The sequence below is a fragment of the Simochromis diagramma genome, unplaced genomic scaffold (assembly GCF_900408965.1).
Source record: "Simochromis diagramma unplaced genomic scaffold, fSimDia1.1 OVJJ01000510.1, whole genome shotgun sequence".
Lineage (NCBI taxonomy): Eukaryota > Metazoa > Chordata > Actinopteri > Cichliformes > Cichlidae > Simochromis > Simochromis diagramma.
In genome coordinates this window covers 2,399,030-2,416,876 of record NW_024387326.1, presented here as the reverse complement: position 1 = coordinate 2,416,876, position 17,847 = coordinate 2,399,030, and the positions used below count along the sequence as shown (strand labels likewise).

General features: G+C 39.5%; 1 protein-coding gene across 1 annotated transcript; it reads right to left on the bottom strand.

Annotated features, from left to right (window-relative positions):
• Positions 1-245: 245 nt before the first annotated feature.
• Positions 246-15,018, bottom strand: nubp1 (nucleotide binding protein 1 (MinD homolog, E. coli)). The gene is made up of 10 exons (XM_040006187.1): positions 14,900-15,018; positions 12,664-12,768; positions 12,413-12,546; positions 6,460-6,528; positions 6,313-6,345; positions 6,134-6,224; positions 5,892-6,046; positions 3,345-3,455; positions 2,269-2,455; positions 246-1,409 (listed from the first exon to the last, which is right to left on the bottom strand). Exons 1-10 carry the CDS (start codon positions 14,928-14,930, stop codon positions 1,357-1,359), a joined length of 969 nt encoding a protein of 322 aa, XP_039862121.1. The 5' UTR covers positions 14,931-15,018; the 3' UTR covers positions 246-1,356.
• Positions 15,019-17,847: the final 2,829 nt, after the last annotated feature.

Below are 17,847 nucleotides of genomic sequence, written 5' to 3'. Positions count from 1 at the left end.
TGTATGTACAATTTAAAAATAATTCCAGAAATCTGCAAGTGTACTTCTTTAAAAAGTAAAAAACTGTTTGGTTTAGCTGTTCTGTACCTTTAAGCAGCCCCTGCACCGTCATCTGTAAATTAGTAATGCACACATATGCACAGATATTGTTAAAATTGCACTTTCTCTTCAGAAATGCAAGAAAATGATTTGAAATCAGCATATTAAAAAAATAACAACGATGTGCTTTACTACTTTTTTTTTTTCAGCTTTTAATTTGTTTTCAGCAAATTCCGGTATAATTTCAATTCTGTTTTCAGAACCTACCTGTACCTCTTTATACTTCAAAAACAGGAAGTATTTGGAGGGGATAATATAAACAATCTGCTCATTTGAAATGCAGAAGCACCGATGACGAACTAAAATCCAAGTTATTTTTCTTCCTTTGTTGGCAGCTTAATCTGCACTTTGATCACAGTAACCTGATGCCATAAAGAGTTTAAACACAACAAAAAAACCAAATTGCTGCCCTCCTCTTAACACAAACATTACCACACCAGCTCAGGCACTGTGGAATATTCTTATATTCCTTTTCATCTACTGAGGGGATTGACATAATGTACACAAAAGCACCTGAAGCAAATGACTCACTCTAAGCAAATACAAGCTTAATGATGCTGTAGGAAAAAAATGGATCCTACAAACGGTATTGTCAGTACAGGCAAAGAGTTTTCTGCTGCATATTTTTCCTTTTTGCCACTGAGCTTCATTCATTCCACCAAAACTGATAAAAAACCCATGCAAACGCCAAAAAATTGACATCTTGCATGGCCGGGCCTTTACTACCATTAACAGTTTTACTACCGTTCGTCTAACCTGCAGCTGGCAAACAGCCCACGACAAATGTGCTGTCAGTTAAAACTACAGTGCTCAAAATGATATTGCTTTCCTTCAAAACAAACAAAGAAACATACATTTGTAAATCATTGTAAACCCTGAGAGCCTCATAAAGATCATTCCATAATGAGTGCATTCATATTCAAAACGGGCACAGCTGCTTATTTGGATGATGACTTTATTTGTTTTATGAAATGGGAAGTAATTTCAGTTTCTACAGACTCTTATTATGTATTCATTTCATTTACTCTCAGTAGTTCTTCAGGAAATACTGCTCTGGCACGGCAGCATCTGATCAATGCATGAAACCTATCACTGAAAACAAAGAATGATAAGATTTCTCTGACTGTCTAACAGAAATGCTGCGATTCTGATATGTACGAGCTCTTGTGCTCTTCGTGTGCCTCTTATTCGGTGCCCGTCTGCCGTCATGTGATCTGCCACGGTGTTCTGCTCCTGTATGGATGCCATCTGATGTGGTCAGATTGTGCTTTGCTCCTCTGTTACCCTGTTGGAGCAGTAATCCTGGATGGCTTTGGGGGAAAGAGAAAGAGGAGAGAAGAGAATGATGATGATAAAGGAGATTTGATGAAGCTGATAAATAAATGTGCGTCAATTGATGGTTTCAGTTAGGAGTGAATCAGCTGCTACGCAAACCACATTAGACTCCACAAACTTGATCTCATGCTTTAAGCATAATTGAATTTCGATACAACTCCTACTGTTCCTCTTTTGATTGGCTGCTTCCCATTTATACAGCGACCGCTTCCTCTTTCATTGTTTAATCAGGAATTGAGCCGTCAGCTAAATGATCCAGTCATCAAAACCGGCGGGGGTCTTCACTGGAAGGAGGAATACGCCTGACTGTGCATGTAACTTCCTTCTTAAGAAAAATGAAAACTATGACGTATGAGGTGCCAAAGGGTTTGTTTATGATGTGCAAATAAAGGGGTGGGAGTCATAAAATGCAGAACTCTATACTTGGCACATCTCCTGGATCCCTGCTCTGACTATCTGACCACTGTGTGGCATTTACAGCTGAGAGAAAACAAAGTCAACATGACAGCTCTACAGTAACATCCTGAGCGGTGGGGATAGTGTTGACATTGCTGCAAGTGAGCTGAGATGATTTCTTTTTGGTTCTTGCTGTTTTGGCAACAGTTTCACACCATCTTCCCATTCACCAGTTTTGGCATCCTGTGACTTCGCCCACTTCTCAAAACCTCTATTCTATTTGCAGGATTGCCAGCTGACGGTCAGAAGGGGATTTCCAGGCAAGTCCAGCTGACCTTGACGGCTACACTTAAGTCACACAAGATTTGTTTTGGCCTTTTATGGTTACTGACTGCACGATGCTCATTTGTGTGGGTGTCTTTCTAAAAACAAACTCACTTTTCACAATTTTCTGGTAGGCTTCCGCAGCGGGGGAGTCGGGCACCTCGCTCAGGAAAGACCTGCCCTCGTCACAGCTCCGTGCTATCCTGGGATCTAGAGGCACCTTTCCTAAGAGGGGTAGTTTGAGGTCTGCACACATTTTCTCAGCTCCCCCGGTTGAGGGAGGGAAGATCTGTGACGTATTCTACAAGGAAGAGTTTAAAGAAAAACAAAAAAAATGCTTGGATCAGCTAGGTACTTTCTTAATCTACACATGAGGAATTTGGGATTGATTAACTGTGTAAACACGACATTTTTCCACTGGGAATTCTAGCTCGAAGCTCAGGCCGTAACCCGGAAAACTAAAACACGCTGCACAGAGAGAGATCAGATTTAAAAGGGTTGCTTAAATGGCATCTCCCACATTTTCTTTAAAGTGTGGTGATTTCACTGTTTAGTAAGAGGACAGGACATTGTGGTCCTGTTATATCATCTCCTCTAGGCTCAATCAGCCCTCCCAAAAATAAAATCTCAGATGTTGAATAGAAAGGAAACGGCACAAGGCCCTCCCTTAAAGGGATGTAAGAGCCTCAGGAAATTAAATCTAAAAGGAAAAAAACAAGACATAAAAATGTAGAGAAACAGAACTTTGTTGATTTGATTTTGTGCAAGGTGAGCTTGCTTGTGGTTGTGAAAATGAGTGCACTGTATCCTGTTCAGTGTATCTGCAGTATATCTGCACAGGATAGCAGACGAAGCCTCCTCACAACCTGGTTTTTTTTGTAATGAGCTAAAATAGCACAGATGCGAGCACATATTTCAGACCTCTTTGCCTCGTTCCTCTTTTCTGTGTGCTCCACTTCTTTACTTACCAGAACTAATCAAGCGTATGCTCGCAGTGCTTGTATACATTTCTCACCAGATTAGATCAGATTTGTAATTTTTTTTGTTAATGTGGTTCTTGTTTTTGCCCAATTATCTTATCCAACAAAACAAAACAAAAGACAAAAAAGATGTAAAATGAACAGAGACATGGATCTGGTGCATTTTTAGCTTATCTGTGTTTTGCACAGGTGTGTGTGTGTGAGTGTGACCTTGCATTTAGGGCAGACAAAGCCGCTCATGTTCTCCACCACCCCGATGATCGGCATCTTAACCTTCTGACAGAATCGGATCTCCTTTCGCACGTCCTGCAACGACACCTCCTAGACAGACGTGGAAACAGGAACCACAGAAAGAGAAAGGCAAAAGCGAGGGTTGAAGTTTGTGTGTATGTGTGGGTGGAGATGTGGAGCATACGGTGGACAGGGAGGGGCGCACACACACACACATACACACACACACACACACACACACACACACACAAGTCTGGCTTGTTTGTTTGGTGATTCCCACCGGGTGTGTGTGGTCGGTCGTAGGTTAGTGAGATCAGGCGGAATGAGGAAGTGTGTCTGTTGCTTTCTGACTTCACCGCACTGAGCTTAATCTAAGAAGCAGGAAATTGGTGCTTCACTTCACCAAGTGCAATAAGAACTTTGACACAGCTTATAGTGAGGGCTTCTTAACTGAACACAAGTAGAGTAAGCCACATTTATTGACAAGGCGCTAAATGTTCACCACACTAAGAATCATCAGCAGGAAACATGACTGACAGAACTAGTACGGCTGTCTGCATGCAGGACAACATTGGGTTAACCTCCAAGTATTTGTGTGTAAATATCATGATGTCCTGCTGGCAGACATGTTGCTGCCCGTTCAGCAAAAACACCGCCCTGTGCCCATCCTGTCTGTGGCTTTATCACACCAAAATCACCTTTACAAAAAAAAGGTAACAAAAGCATGTGATGTCAGCAGGTGAAGCAAAACGCTTTTGTGCCGAGTTGACTTCCTATTAAATACGAAAATGTATAGGAAGCACGCCGTGGAAGACAACAATAGAAAACTCTGAATTAATTTTTGTTCTGCACAGCTCTGTAGCATGCCATTTCTTTAACAGTTTGTTGTCTACAAACATGCCTGTAAAAAAACCTGTATAACATTTTACTGTGCGGTGGGCTCTCGCTTTTCTTTTTACGATGGTTTCATGATGGAACAGCATCCTCTGTTAGTTGTGGTACGCTAAAAGCATCTCAAAAGCAATTCATCTTCATTGACACTTGGCCACAGCGCCATGATTATGACCATGTGGAATTGCTTTATTGCCAACAGTAACAGCACCTGCACAACAAATGTCTTTGTCCCATATAATCCAACCTATTAAAACCTGCCATATCATATTTTTAAAAACACTATTTTTGTGCATCTAAGACAATCATTAGTGCGAGTGGATTCGCTGTAAAGCCCTTACTCTGGATGATCCACGGACTTGTGCATTTGCTGGTGCATAATTCAAATTTCATCTGTGTTTACGTTTCATAGTGGGCTGAAAAAGCAGGGGTCTCAAGGACATCCTAAACATGTCAGTATACTTTAAAGCCATAAAGGGGGAGCACCACCAATTCCACAAACCAGCAGCAGCATTAGTCATAACAGAAGGCAGCTGCATACGGCAAGATGCAACGTGCTGAGTTTTTTTTTGTGGTAAGACAGTTGCCTACCTGTGGTTTTCAGAGTCAATACTACATGACTGAAATGACTCAACTTGTATACAGAAGTTCAGGTTGTTAAAATCATTTGGGGGAAATTTAGGGAATCACCAAGTGAAGTCCGTTGGACTGAAAGCAGACATATCTGCAGGTCAAATTTCAATTTAAGGCTGATAGCAGGTAGTTTTCATAAGTATTTGAATACATGTTTATATATTATTCTTTTTAAAGCTGCAATTGTTAACGTAAAATAGTTGAGCTAAAACTGAGTAAGTTTTTAATAACACTGAAACCTCTGAGTGAGAGTTAGAGAGCTTTTAGGACACACAGCTCGAGCTATGCAGCTAAAGTTTCAGTTTCAAATGAGCTCACAGATGGTTCAGAGTTAACTGAAAGATGCTGAAGTTTAGCTGCAGGTGTGTGTGCAAGCATTAAAGGGGTATCTTGAAATATAATGACTGGAATTTCCTTGTCTGGTTGTCTTTCTAAGAACTATAACGGACAGCATATTCAAACAAAAATTTGCTTTTGCTGCTTTGCACGCAGCTATGAATTTTGCTGAAATTCAATGAATTACTCCTCAAAATGCAACACTTGCGCTCAAATTTTTTTTTTAATGTGCTCTCAGAATAGTGGCACAAAAATAACGCCATACTCTAAGCCCTGGATAGCTGAAGTTTTAGCCACGTCGCCTTTGTTATTTCCATGTTCAGCTGGGTGAAAGGGCTTTAAGCATCTGATTAGCATTAGGTTACAAATGTTTTCATGGTGGTCATCCTGGAGTTTGTGTGTCTTCATTGAGCATGACTGCCTATGTGTGAAAACAGACATGAACATGAAACCCAGCGGCTCATAACTGGACATGTATGAGGATGATTGGCTGCTCATCAGTCAAACAACATCTGAGAATGTTTTATAAAAGCAGGTGTGTACAAAGAGGGAAAACCCTAGATTGCACCACAGCAGTGTTTTCAAAGGTTATTGACTTAAAAAAGCTCCCATAGAGCACTTCATATACTAACGTAAACCTGCTCACACTAATGCCGAGACTTGTACCTGTGGTGTGGTGATGATGATGGCTCCATCAACATGGGTGGCGCTTAGGTACTGGACGATGGACAGGTGTTCGTCAGAGGTGCCGGGTGGAGTGTCTACGATGAGGTAATCCAGTTCCCCCCAGTCCACATCCCTTAAAAACTGCTTAATGATCCCTGATTGGACACAAGCACCACACAGGTTGTTGCTATGTGAGATCTGGAAACACGAGCATCTCACATACACACATCACATTACCGCACCATTTTTCTTGGGTCCTCTCCAGATCACAGCATCATCGGGACTACTTAGCAGGAAGCCAATAGACATGACTGCCAGGTTGTCCTCCACATACTGCAACACAACGCAGAGGCACCTGTTTTATTATGCTTAAATAAAGAAAATAATTAAAAAAATAAATAAATCGTTCAAATCAGCTCACCACAGGGGACCATCCAGAGCCACTCTGGTGAACCTACACAGGAGACGACAGAAAAACAGCTCAATCTTTGTGTCCATGTGAGATTATGATTAAAATGTTGCACCAATATATATAACAGCCGTTTCTGACAGCTGCCTACTGACTTACTTGCTCTCCCTCTAAACCCATGATCCTTGGAATGGATGGACCACAGATGTCTACATCAAGCAGGGCAATCTAAAAAAAGGAAAAAGAAAGTGGAAGCATGAAAAGTCGGCAGTCCAGTATAATGAAGACAACTGTCTCCCTAAAGGCTACACAAGGCATTTCCTGTCTGCTTGACTGGGCAGCACATCAAAACAATGGGGCTGTATCCCAGCACTAGGAGCCATCCTAAAGCATCGCTTTATCAGCATTTTCTCTGAGGAGCTGCTAAAACTTTGGGAAGTGGAATGTTTTGCGAGGGAGTGTCCAGTTGATCCCCTTACTATGGATGACATCATTGTGAATGAACCTTTGTACTCCAGTGGTTTATGGGTAACAGTCAAAGTTAAAAACTCCTGCTAAGTCTAACATGAGATTTTCTTTCAACTAAGAAATAATGATTTACGCAAACTACACTAAGTTTTCATATGTCACGTTCACCTATATTCAGCCTAAGAAAGAACTTTATGTAAGACAGTGGTCCCTCGCTATAACGCGATCCCTTTACCTTTCGCAGCCTCGCTGTTTCGCAGATTTTCTTTGTGCAATTTTGCATGCTTTTCCCCCAGCGGATTATGTTCTGTGTCCTGATTGGCTGTAGCCATTGTCACTCAATCTCGTGCCGTGTCTCCTCTACAGTACAGAATGCGTTCAGCTTGTCAAATTTACATAAATCTTCGATCGCTAGCAGTGTGACTCTGAAGTGCTGCGCTGTATGTTTGTAAGTTTTCTCCCCAACAAACACAACAGTGTCGACGAAACGTTTTGCACCGTCAAAGGCAACCGCCGGTGCCTTTGGCTTCATTCTATAATACTGAAGTTAGTTTTCTACTGAGGTTTGAAAGTGTTTAAACAAGAGAGAAAAGTGTGAAAATCATGCCATCAAGTACATTCAGGTCTGACGAGCAGGTTTTTGGTTTGATCATTAATTCTGGCGAACTGCACAGATATTGCAAATTCATCAAAGTATTTTAAGCTGTGCAGATTTAAGGAAAGCAACATCTCTGGTATGACTGGATTGCCAGTTTGACACTAACAAAGTGTTATTAACAGAATACTTTAAACAGAAGACAGTGGTGTACATCTTACGGAAGAAAGATGAGGACAGACTTCTTACAGTTTTTTCTGATTGCTTAAGCACATTTTTTGTAACTATTGGCTAATTTTGCAAAACTCTTCACACAAATAAGAAAACCTGTCACCCAATAATCAAAACATTGTAGTTCTCTTGCAAAAGCAAACACAGCTAGATTAACTCTTCACACCTTCGTAAAAATGGTGTTTCCGTATCAAACAGTACACACAAGCCATCATCTACTAAGCACACAATGCGCCAACTGCACACTGATGGTATGAATACAAAACACATCTGGCTTTTGCTTTCTCTGTGCACAAGGTAGGCTATGTCAGTTTGAGCTCATACTTCTGTCATAGATCCATAAGCATAGAGAGATCCAAACTTCAAGTACTGGCGTTTATTCAAACACATCAAAACAAACACAAGTGTTTATTTCCAAGTATAGGATTATTTGCAATCGCCATAATGACTATATGGGTTACTTGGTCTGCAGTGAACATGCTTCCTCTGCCCCCAGAATCTGGTCATCTAGCAATTCTGTAAAGTAACAATTTCAGTATTTTTACATCAATGGTATTGTTGTGTTTCTCATTGGCATATGGCAGTGCTACAAATCTTTGTGCGAAGTGACTGTACTAACCGATTCTCATTTCAAGATGTCCTTATGGTACTTGCTACAGTGTAGCGGCTCGAGTTAGGCTGGACCCGTTGGCCAGCTCCCCTCAGGGTCATTCCACGGTTGATTACATGGTCCACTATTGTAGCTCTGATGTCATCAGCAATTCTATTTCTTACTCTTCTTACCCTTCCTCTCCCCCCTCCTCATCTTCCTCTCCCCCCTCCTCGTCTTCCTCCTTGTCCTTGTCGTCCTCTTCATCCTACTTCTTCACCTCCACGTCCTCTTCCTCGGCCTCCTCTACTTCTCACTCTTTCTGCTCCCTCCATTGTACTCCGCACACACAGCTTACCTGTATTATAGTGCTTAGGCTGATTGCAAAGTGAACTAATTATCTAAAAAAGTTTTCACATGTGAAAGCGTGCCAGACAGTTGGCAAATTAGTGTTAATGATAGCCATACATGTGTATACTTTTGCTAGGAGTGTGTTGAAAATTTGGTAATTGAGTGTTGTGCAGTGAATTGTGCCTACAGTTTTGCAAAGTGTGTGTTACAAAATTGCAAACTGAGTGCAAAGCAGTTTTTGTGCTTTTAGTTTTGCAAACTCAGTGAGTGGTTTTGCTATAAGTCTGAATAGTTTTAGAGATTGTGCTACAGGAATCACAGTTAGGGTTTAAGCAATCAGAAAAAACTGTAATGCAAATTAGAAAATTCTAGAAAAATGCCCTGACAGATGTCTAAAAAACTGATTCTCCCACACATACCTCCGGGTGTGACAGAATTAGTCAATATGAGATACTTTTTTTTTTTAAAAGAAATGCACATAAACTTAACAATATATACAATGATTTCTATTGAGATGCCTCTGATGCAGGACCGGAGCCTGACTTCCATTAAATTTAAAGTGCTGTTGAGCACTTTGCCATCAGAGGCTAAGATATTACCGCTGATATTAGAAACTTTACTCTGAAAACAACGAGGAAACTTTACTCTTTAAGAGCAAAGAAGAAATTCGTTAGATTTAGTTCTTCAGGCTTCCTGAAGTCTTTCAAAGTTTTATCTTTGGACACTGGCTTCTTTTTCACTAATCTTCACTCCCGCCTCTCCCTGATCCCTCTCAGAGGAATGTGTTTTTGGTTTGTTCAGCCACTTAACACTGACCTATGAATCATTCAAGCATATTTTATCTTTATGCACTTTCTTATTAGGGGCCTGTCACAAAAACACATGATTTGTTCCCATTACTTTAGTTGAATCCACAAAAAATCCCCAAAACAAACATGAGACAGTTTGACAGGAATAAAATAGGATTTTTGCACCAACATGGTGATTCACAAATAAATCCAGCAACGGCCTGACACAGGACCCAAGATATGAATCTGCCCCTCCAGTTGATCCATCTACGGTTCATTGAAGGCTCATCATGGTTTCAGTGAAACGGTGGCGGTCAAGAAGCTACTCTTTGGAAATGAGCTTGTGGCAGTAATTTGATAAGAATGAGAGATACTGTTAGATAAATTAGGACAAGAGGCTAACATATTACCTCCAATATTAAAAACTTTACTGTGGGGGAAAAAAACAACTCAACTCTTCCAGAGTAAAGAAGAAATTTGTTAGATTTAGAAAGTGGAAATGTTCAATAGTTTATCGGTGGATACGAATAAAAAAAAAAAAAGCAGAATTATGCTGAATATTGTTAATAAGTTGTGAGATGTAGGATTGTCTGCTTCAATTTAGTTCATTGCTGCAATAATTAAGTGAATTCTTATAGATTTCAAAGTCAGTTTATGATGATTTATGATTTTCTCTCTCAGCTCATTTGAGAAACGGCATCAGAAAAGTTGTCCAGCACTTCATCTCACGCGGGAGATAGAGCAGGAGATACGGAATTAAAAACTCAGATAACTGATGCAGATTTACAGCTGAAAATGTTTTTATATAAAACAGCGATCCCACCACCTGCCTGTTTGTACAGGTCCAATAAAGCTACTGGTGGCGGCCAGTGGTACCCCTCAGCCTCCTAGCAGATACATCTGTGGTGCCAGTTTTAAAATCCTAGTTGACGTCCTTCTTGAGTTATCGCACACAGGTGTCCATGTCGCCGTCCGGCAGGAAGCCAGCAATGCCCCCATCAGCCTTTTATGGCTGCAAGTTAATAAAAACTTTAATGACTGGGTAATGCTTTAACGAGCCCTGTGTTAGCCGTGTCACCAAGACAGGTGTCAGTAAGAATGCCAATAATAATAAATATTTGTACATCAAGGGATGTGTGCAGTAAATTATAGGTAGTGATGGAGGCAATGAGATAAGGTGGGTTTAATGTGTGAAAGAGTGCTGCATCTGTAAGGTTTGCTTACTGGCTTGCTGCTGGTGTCAGTTCTGCTGTTAATAACTATAATAATAATTCCACTGCATTCCACTGTTAATAACAGGTTGTGATTATGTGATTAACATTGTATAATACTATCAAAAAAAAGTGAAATGAAAAACAGCAGCTGAGCAAAATTTTGACACAAGTTCTTTTATCAGCCTGGGACTGAGAGCTGTCCTGCTCATGTCCACAATCGAGTGTCAAGATCGCTGCTTACAGCAAACATACATGTAGCACTCACTCTGCAACTGATGCAAGACAAACAAAAACATTAATTTGATTAACATTAATTAAACACTGTTACCATGTTCAACTTGAAACTGTGAAAGCTACACAACAAACTGGCGTATAAAGAGATATATCTCACAGAAAAACTGCAGGAGACATAGATTAACCTGAGGCATCTAACTCCATCCTACTGGTTAATATAATCTATCATTGTTTTGAATGGAACTAATAAATTTCTTCCTTGATTAAGCTGTGGCTTCTTTTAGAGTGATAGCACTGTGTTCCTTGTTATCGCTGGGTTTCAATGATCGATTTTCCAATTCAAATAAATTTTAGCTTGAATAAAGCGATATTGATTTAAACCCTGAATTGATTTTTAAATATAAATGTATTTTGGCAGAAACGCCAGAATCTCAGGTTAAAGCTAAAATAGCAAATGAGAGCAGGTAAACAGATTCCACACAAAGCTCCACACAGTGAGTTGTCGGCTTTCTCACCCGACAGCACGTACACGGACACGCCGTCGGTGCTGATAGCTCACAGCTCACTGATTATACAGCTGCAGGTTTTGTCTCTCTCAGACCAAAATTCACTGAAGCAGCAGCAAAGGAAGATCCTTCTTACTTCCCGCACAGCTCTTTCTCTCTCAGTGTACTTCAAGAACAGTTTCCCATCTCAAATATCTGTTTTCTGCATTATTTGCTTGCTTATTACGTACAAGTCTACCGTCGTGTACAGCGTGTCGGCGACAAGAAAGCCTCATTTCTGCTGTTCAAAATTTAAACTTTTTAAAATTATACCAAATTGCAAAATGTTTAGCTGTGACTCTAATAAAACCTCTGTAACTTTGCTCTGCTTCACTTCAGCAGCATCAGGTAATATTCATATGTTGATTCATGTTTTTTTCAGCTTATTATCTATTACAGAATATTTTTAATGTTTTTAAATTAATTTAATCATCTGCTATAAAAAGCCAGGCCAGGAAGACCTTCATGTTTTTCTGTGTTTTATCCTCAGTTACTTTGACACAAAGGAATCTGCTGTGATGCTCACACCTCTGATGAAGTCTCACAAAAGTCAAAACTGATAAATGATCAGAATTAAAATATTTCTGACTGTCTGAGGCAAAATTTCCCAGATTCAAATCGAATCGGGACCCTGTGAATCCGAATCAAACCGATTATAGAAATCAGTGACGACCCACAGCCATGTTCCTTGTGTAACACAATTTACTTTCAGAATTCAAATATAGTTACTCTATGTCTGCAGTGACCTCTAGTGGTCAGTGTATTTTAATGTTTTATATGAGAGCATCAGGATTTACACACACTAGCTACTTTGGACACCACTTGTTAATGCAAATATGTAAATATAATAGCCAATCACATGGCAGCATTTAGTCAATGCAACCTGCTGAATTTCAAACAAGCGGCAGTTCTCTGAGTGAAAATGCCTTGTTGAGGTCAGAGGTAGAAGGAGAACCGACCGACCACGCTAACAGGAAGGGAACAGTAACAAAAATAACCTCTCATTAACCACTCGTTGTGGGTGGCTGTAGCTCAGGCGGTAGAAATCATCTCAAACTCGATTCTTGAACATGACAATTACTGAGATTCTGTATTACCTCCTTTGTGGTGTCACTTGCCAGAGCGTGAGCCAAGTGAGCGCTAAAGGTGCTCTTCCCCACACCTCCTTTTCCAGACAACACGAGGATCTTGTGTTTGACTGTTGACAGCTTCTCTCCTATCTCTGCTATAGCTGCAGACACACGGGAACGAGATGTTTTAAGCTCTTAACTAATCCCCTAATGTATCTGCTGAAGCCCAAATATGTATCAAAATATTAAAGTGATGAGATAATAGCACACGGTCTTACCAGGGTCAGGGGCTTTTGTGGCTCCAGAGGCACAGAGTTTCTGGTTGGGACAGCCCTGGCATGGTGCAGACTTGCCAGCTTGCTCACTTGTTGTACCCGGACAGTCTAACAAGGATAAAACAGAATCCAGTCATCAAGATCTGAGCACCTTAAAGAGACCTAAATATCCTAGATCTGCTTCGAGTGGTTGTCGTTAAAATAAAATGTGGTTGAACAAAATATCTAGAATCTCTGCAAAGTCTGATTGGCGCTTGACTGTCTTTAATATTCTTTCAAAAATGCTTTCAAACAGATGTCATCATAACTTTGAGATTTTAATGATTTCTTTGAACTGTTCTTTTTCCACGGTGGGACAATTGTACAGCACACATCTGCCTTTAGAAACAATAACTAATTGCACAATTTTGAATTTATTTTGGATTTTTCTTTAATCCATACAGGGTCAGAAATATACATATAGCATCAAATATTTACACACACATTCATTTTAATGTTTTATAGATGATGCTTAACCTCCTAGGACCTGGCATCCACATATGTGGACATCGCATTTTGGGTAATTTAGACTAAAATACTCAATTTTGCTCTACATGGACCTGATATCCACTTACGAGGACATTATACTGCTACTGTTCTATGAAAATGTTAAACGAATATCCTCATGTGTGGCTCTTATTTTTCTTAAAAACAAAAATAAGGTTAAAAAAAATCTGGTAATTCTTCGTTTTTACATTCATCGGGCCCCAATATGCCCAAATATCAAAGAGAAATTAGAAATGCATACTGTGGAAGAGTTCGGGTCTTAGGAGGTTAAGGTTCTACACTGTCTTTTAACTTGACGAGGCCAAGGCCTGTTAACTCATTAGTGATCACGATTGACTAAAACTAGTAGTTTGTTGTTGCTTGCATAAAAATGATTTTGACAGCATTCAGTAGACTGACCAACACTCAGAACAATGGGAAAGTCCCAGGAACTCAGTGAAGACCTAATAAGGAGAATTTTAAATCTACACATATTGAGAAGGTCTCTTGGAGCCATTTCTAAAAAGCTGCAGCTTCCAAGATCTCAGTTTAAAGAATTCTATGTAATTGCCAATTTTGCCAATATCTGAAAAAAATACCCAAACCGTGACCCTCAGGTGAGAAATTGGTTCAGATGTTCAGGAACAATGCAGGAACCACTAAGGGTCAAGCCTGCCGTAAAGTGGAAACTGCTAAAACACCAGCATCACTATTCACAGTAAAGCGAGTTTTAATGTGAGGGTGCCAACTGAGAAAGAAGTCCCTGCTCCAAAATCCACACCTTCAAACTTGACTGAAATTTATGAAGCGGACAAAATTATGAAGAAGGAGGATTACCTCCCAAGTCTTCAACTTCACCTTACATCAGCAGCTAATCTGGTAGCAGTTGGGTGTTCTAACAGGACAATGAAACCAAACACACAAACTGGTTTTGGAATGGATAAAACAGACTAATATTAAGTCTTCCCGAAGCCCCAACCCTACTGAAAATTACTACTTTAAAAGCCAGGTCAAACAAATTTAAATGCTCTCTAGCAATCCTGCCCAGAAGAGTGGTCAAATATCCAGAAAGATTTGTTCTAGAAGATTCTTGATGGGTACCTTATTACATCTAGTTTTGCTAAGGGATCGTGTAATACCAAAAGAAAAGCTGCTCTCATGCGAGGGTCCCTTAAAATCATTTATATACAGCTTAATATAACATTCAGCCAAGAGATTACTAAAATGACTTTATTAAAACTTATTCACATAATAAATTATACAACTGCGTAGAAGACTGTCATCATGACTCAGCGAAACTGGAAGACGTACTGCGATACCTGTTCAAATTCCCTTGTGTGGATATTATGCGCATTTTGACCACAGCAATAAAAACAAACAAATACTTTAGTGATACATCAAACGATTTCTGATAAGCTTCTAAATAAGCATCATATTCAACTTTCCGAATATCCCGAATTCAACGTGTAATAAATTCATTAAATTAAATTACAACACCTTGAAAGTTAATTTATCTAACACATCCTTATTAATGTCCTTTCAAACACAGACTCAAAGCTATTAATGTTGATAATTCCAACAGAGAGGAACAACCGCCATGTGTTAAACAATCACCGCGACCTTACAGTTAAAAGTAAATTCCCTACATCCACACACAACTTGAACAACATGACTGAGGTATTAAAACTGAAGAAAAGTAAGTTTAAAGGCTTACGCTCTGGAACATTTTCTGGTACGTCTGCCATGTTTGCAAGGTGTCCTCCAATTAAAGTCTTCCCCTCCAAACGTTCCGGATACGCAACGTGAAACGTCGATTCTATTCTTCTTGTACAGTTTTAAACAGTTTTATCGAGGGACTGTGACAACAGCACTCAATGTACTCAATACAGTACTGAGCACAGCAATAAATATGGAAATAAACAAATAACTCCATACATACATACATACATACATACATACATAAACAATAGATATATCATTTGTACCGGTCTTGTGAATACAAACACTCAGGATCGGTTTGAGGAATTTTTCCTTACATACATCAGCTTGTGAGGCTTTATTTCTAGCATGTTACAATCGTAAAGCAGCTAGATAAAAACTAAAACAAAACAAAAACATAAGAAAGGAAAAAAGGAAAAGGATAGGACATAAGGAAATTATAACAAGAAAACATGATACATTAAAGAAGCAGGAAGAAGCATATTCTTATTTTATCCAGTATTCTCCACTATTTGTTATTAATTATGATCACTGTTACTTCCTGTTTATATCCTGTCCAAATCCCGCGAAAAGCAACAACAACACACTGGCCACTAGAGGTAACTGTAGACATAGTATAACAATTGCAAATTCTAAAACTACTACTGTAACCGGTCACAAGATTTGCAAAAAACCTTGAGGTCAAGGTCACTGAGATTTGAACTCGTCTAAGATTTTTAGTGAAGGCACCTCTGGTATCAATCTGAAAATCCTATGGTGTGCTGTCGAATTCAAAAGACTTTCAGAAAACCTGATCTCTGACTTTGACCTTGAGGTTGAGGTCACCAGGGTTAAAACTCATCCGCGATTTTTAGTAGATACACCTGTGATATCAGTCAACTTAGGTGTCCACGCTGCCCGCCTGCCAAGAGGCAGACAACAATACTGATGAGGTAAAACGTTTCACCGTTACACGATGAAGACAACCCTATCGCTCTTAAAGATGCCACAGCTGCATCAAGGAGGAAATTAATTTGTTAAATTTTATTCACAAAGATGTTAGATTACACTAATCAGTAATAGGATAGAGTTAGATAGCCTCAGGTTATTAACCAATGTCGACTGCAATTTGTCTGTGAGATAAACTTTGAGGACAATTTGTGATTGTTTGAGTAATTCTTTGTTGTAACAAAGACATATTAGCATTTTAACAATTTATTCATTAAGCAAACAGGGGTCTCGGTGAGACCCAGGGAAAAAAAAGTATTTTGATTTTGATTTTTCCATATAAATCAAGTGTTGGGTTGGTAAAAGACACATTGCAAAAACAATTTTGTTTTTAACTAATTTTATTAAAATTTTACAACATGTGCACTACAGTGCAGAAGGGTTCATTGATCACGAATGTGAAACTAACAAAATTCAATCCTTTTCTTGATTTCTAGAGAGAACTCTTCATCACTGGTATTATTCAGGTCTTGTTCATATATTTGTCCCTTGTTTATCAGTTCCTCAGCCAAGAGGCGCTTGAACTCCAGGTATTGGGAGTTCTTTTGAGCTTGTTGCATGTCCTCGCTATCTTGTTGGTACTGAAGCCAGGAGTTGGTGATGACCAAATCAATGAAGTAACGTGTGGTGCGAACAGTCCACTTTTTGGTCCGACTAGATATTCTGTAGAAGCTGAGCATGTGATCAGATAGGTCAACCCCTCCCATGTCGATATTATATTTGCAACCACTGCCGGTCTTAGGACTTGTGAATTGGGACAGCCAGTGAATGGAACGATCTGTTCATCATACAGACCTTTGTTGGCCTGGGCAGATTGAGGCAACCTAAAGGACTCTCTTTAGAAGTGGTCTGACTTTCCCCAGGAGATCCTTTTTTTTCTCATTTTCTGGCAGATCATCGACTACTTTCAGCGAAGACCTGATCTTGTAGAAATGACCACATGTCATGGAATCAGCTATAACTGCGACTCTTATTTTGGCAGCCCAGTACATTCTAATTCTCGGATATCCAAGGCATGCAATGTACACTGAGATTCCTAAAAAGCTATTGATTTCTTCTGGTGTTGTGTTTAAACTACACCCTGGATCCTGTACCATACGCTGGTTGGTCAACAAGGACAAGTCCTGAATTAGTTTTTTGTCAATGTACTGCTGGAAATACTGCTGTGGGCTCCAGTCATTAAGTGTCATTAGGGTACCATCATCTCCAATTCTGCATTCTTCCAACAAAGGCATAAACCTAAGATAATGGAAAATTATTTAGCAAAATAAAATTTAGATACTCCAATATCCGAAATAGTTCACTTGCAACACATTTACACTATCTTTAAAAGTTAAATCAATTTACTGGAAAACATTTCTGCACGTTACCCATACTTTTTTCACTCAAAATCAAAAATTCCTGATTCTCCTACATGCTGGTTTTGTACCAGATAGGATGACGGCAGATTTCAGCTGACCCTGTGTCGTTCTCCATTACACCCTGCAACTTGATAATCTTTGTCTGGCTCTCTCTGGGTTTTCACCCTCTCCTATCTGGCTCACATGACTCTCATCTTCTGAAAGATCTATGTCTGAATCTCCCTCAATGATTGTGTTAAGAATTCTTTCTGCCTCTGTCAAAGAGTTGTCTACTAGAAAAAAGTGAAATAAATTTAAGTACAAAGTCCTGACGTGCACCAGAGTACACATTAATAAATTAGTCATTTTCTCCGTGAAACTAAATAAGGTTAGGTCTGAAAACCCCCTCAAATTACTTACTAGATGTTTATTTTTGAAAATTAATCAAAATCTGAGTTAAAAAAAAAAATCTTAAATGTAGATATCATGCTTACATGTCTTTCTTCCATAAAATGTGCTTGTGGGCATGCCAGCCATTTTGAAAGGTAGGAAAAAGAGAGTTGGGAAGGCCACACCCCCACACATGTGACATCATTTTAAAGGTGCTGTTGTCCTC

Bases quoted from the DNA above. Each gene is read 5' to 3' on its own strand.
- nubp1 (XM_040006187.1), bottom strand. From the start codon at position 14,930: ATGGCAGACGTACCAGAAAATGTTCCAGAGC. The intron at 12,769-14,899 runs GTAAGCCTTTAA...TATCCTTGTTAG, and splicing joins ACCAGAAAATGTTCCAGAGC to ACTGTCCGGGTACAACAAGT. The intron at 6,529-12,412 runs GTAATACAGAAT...TCCTTTTTTTAG, and splicing joins CAAGTGACACCACAAAGGAG to ATTGCCCTGCTTGATGTAGA.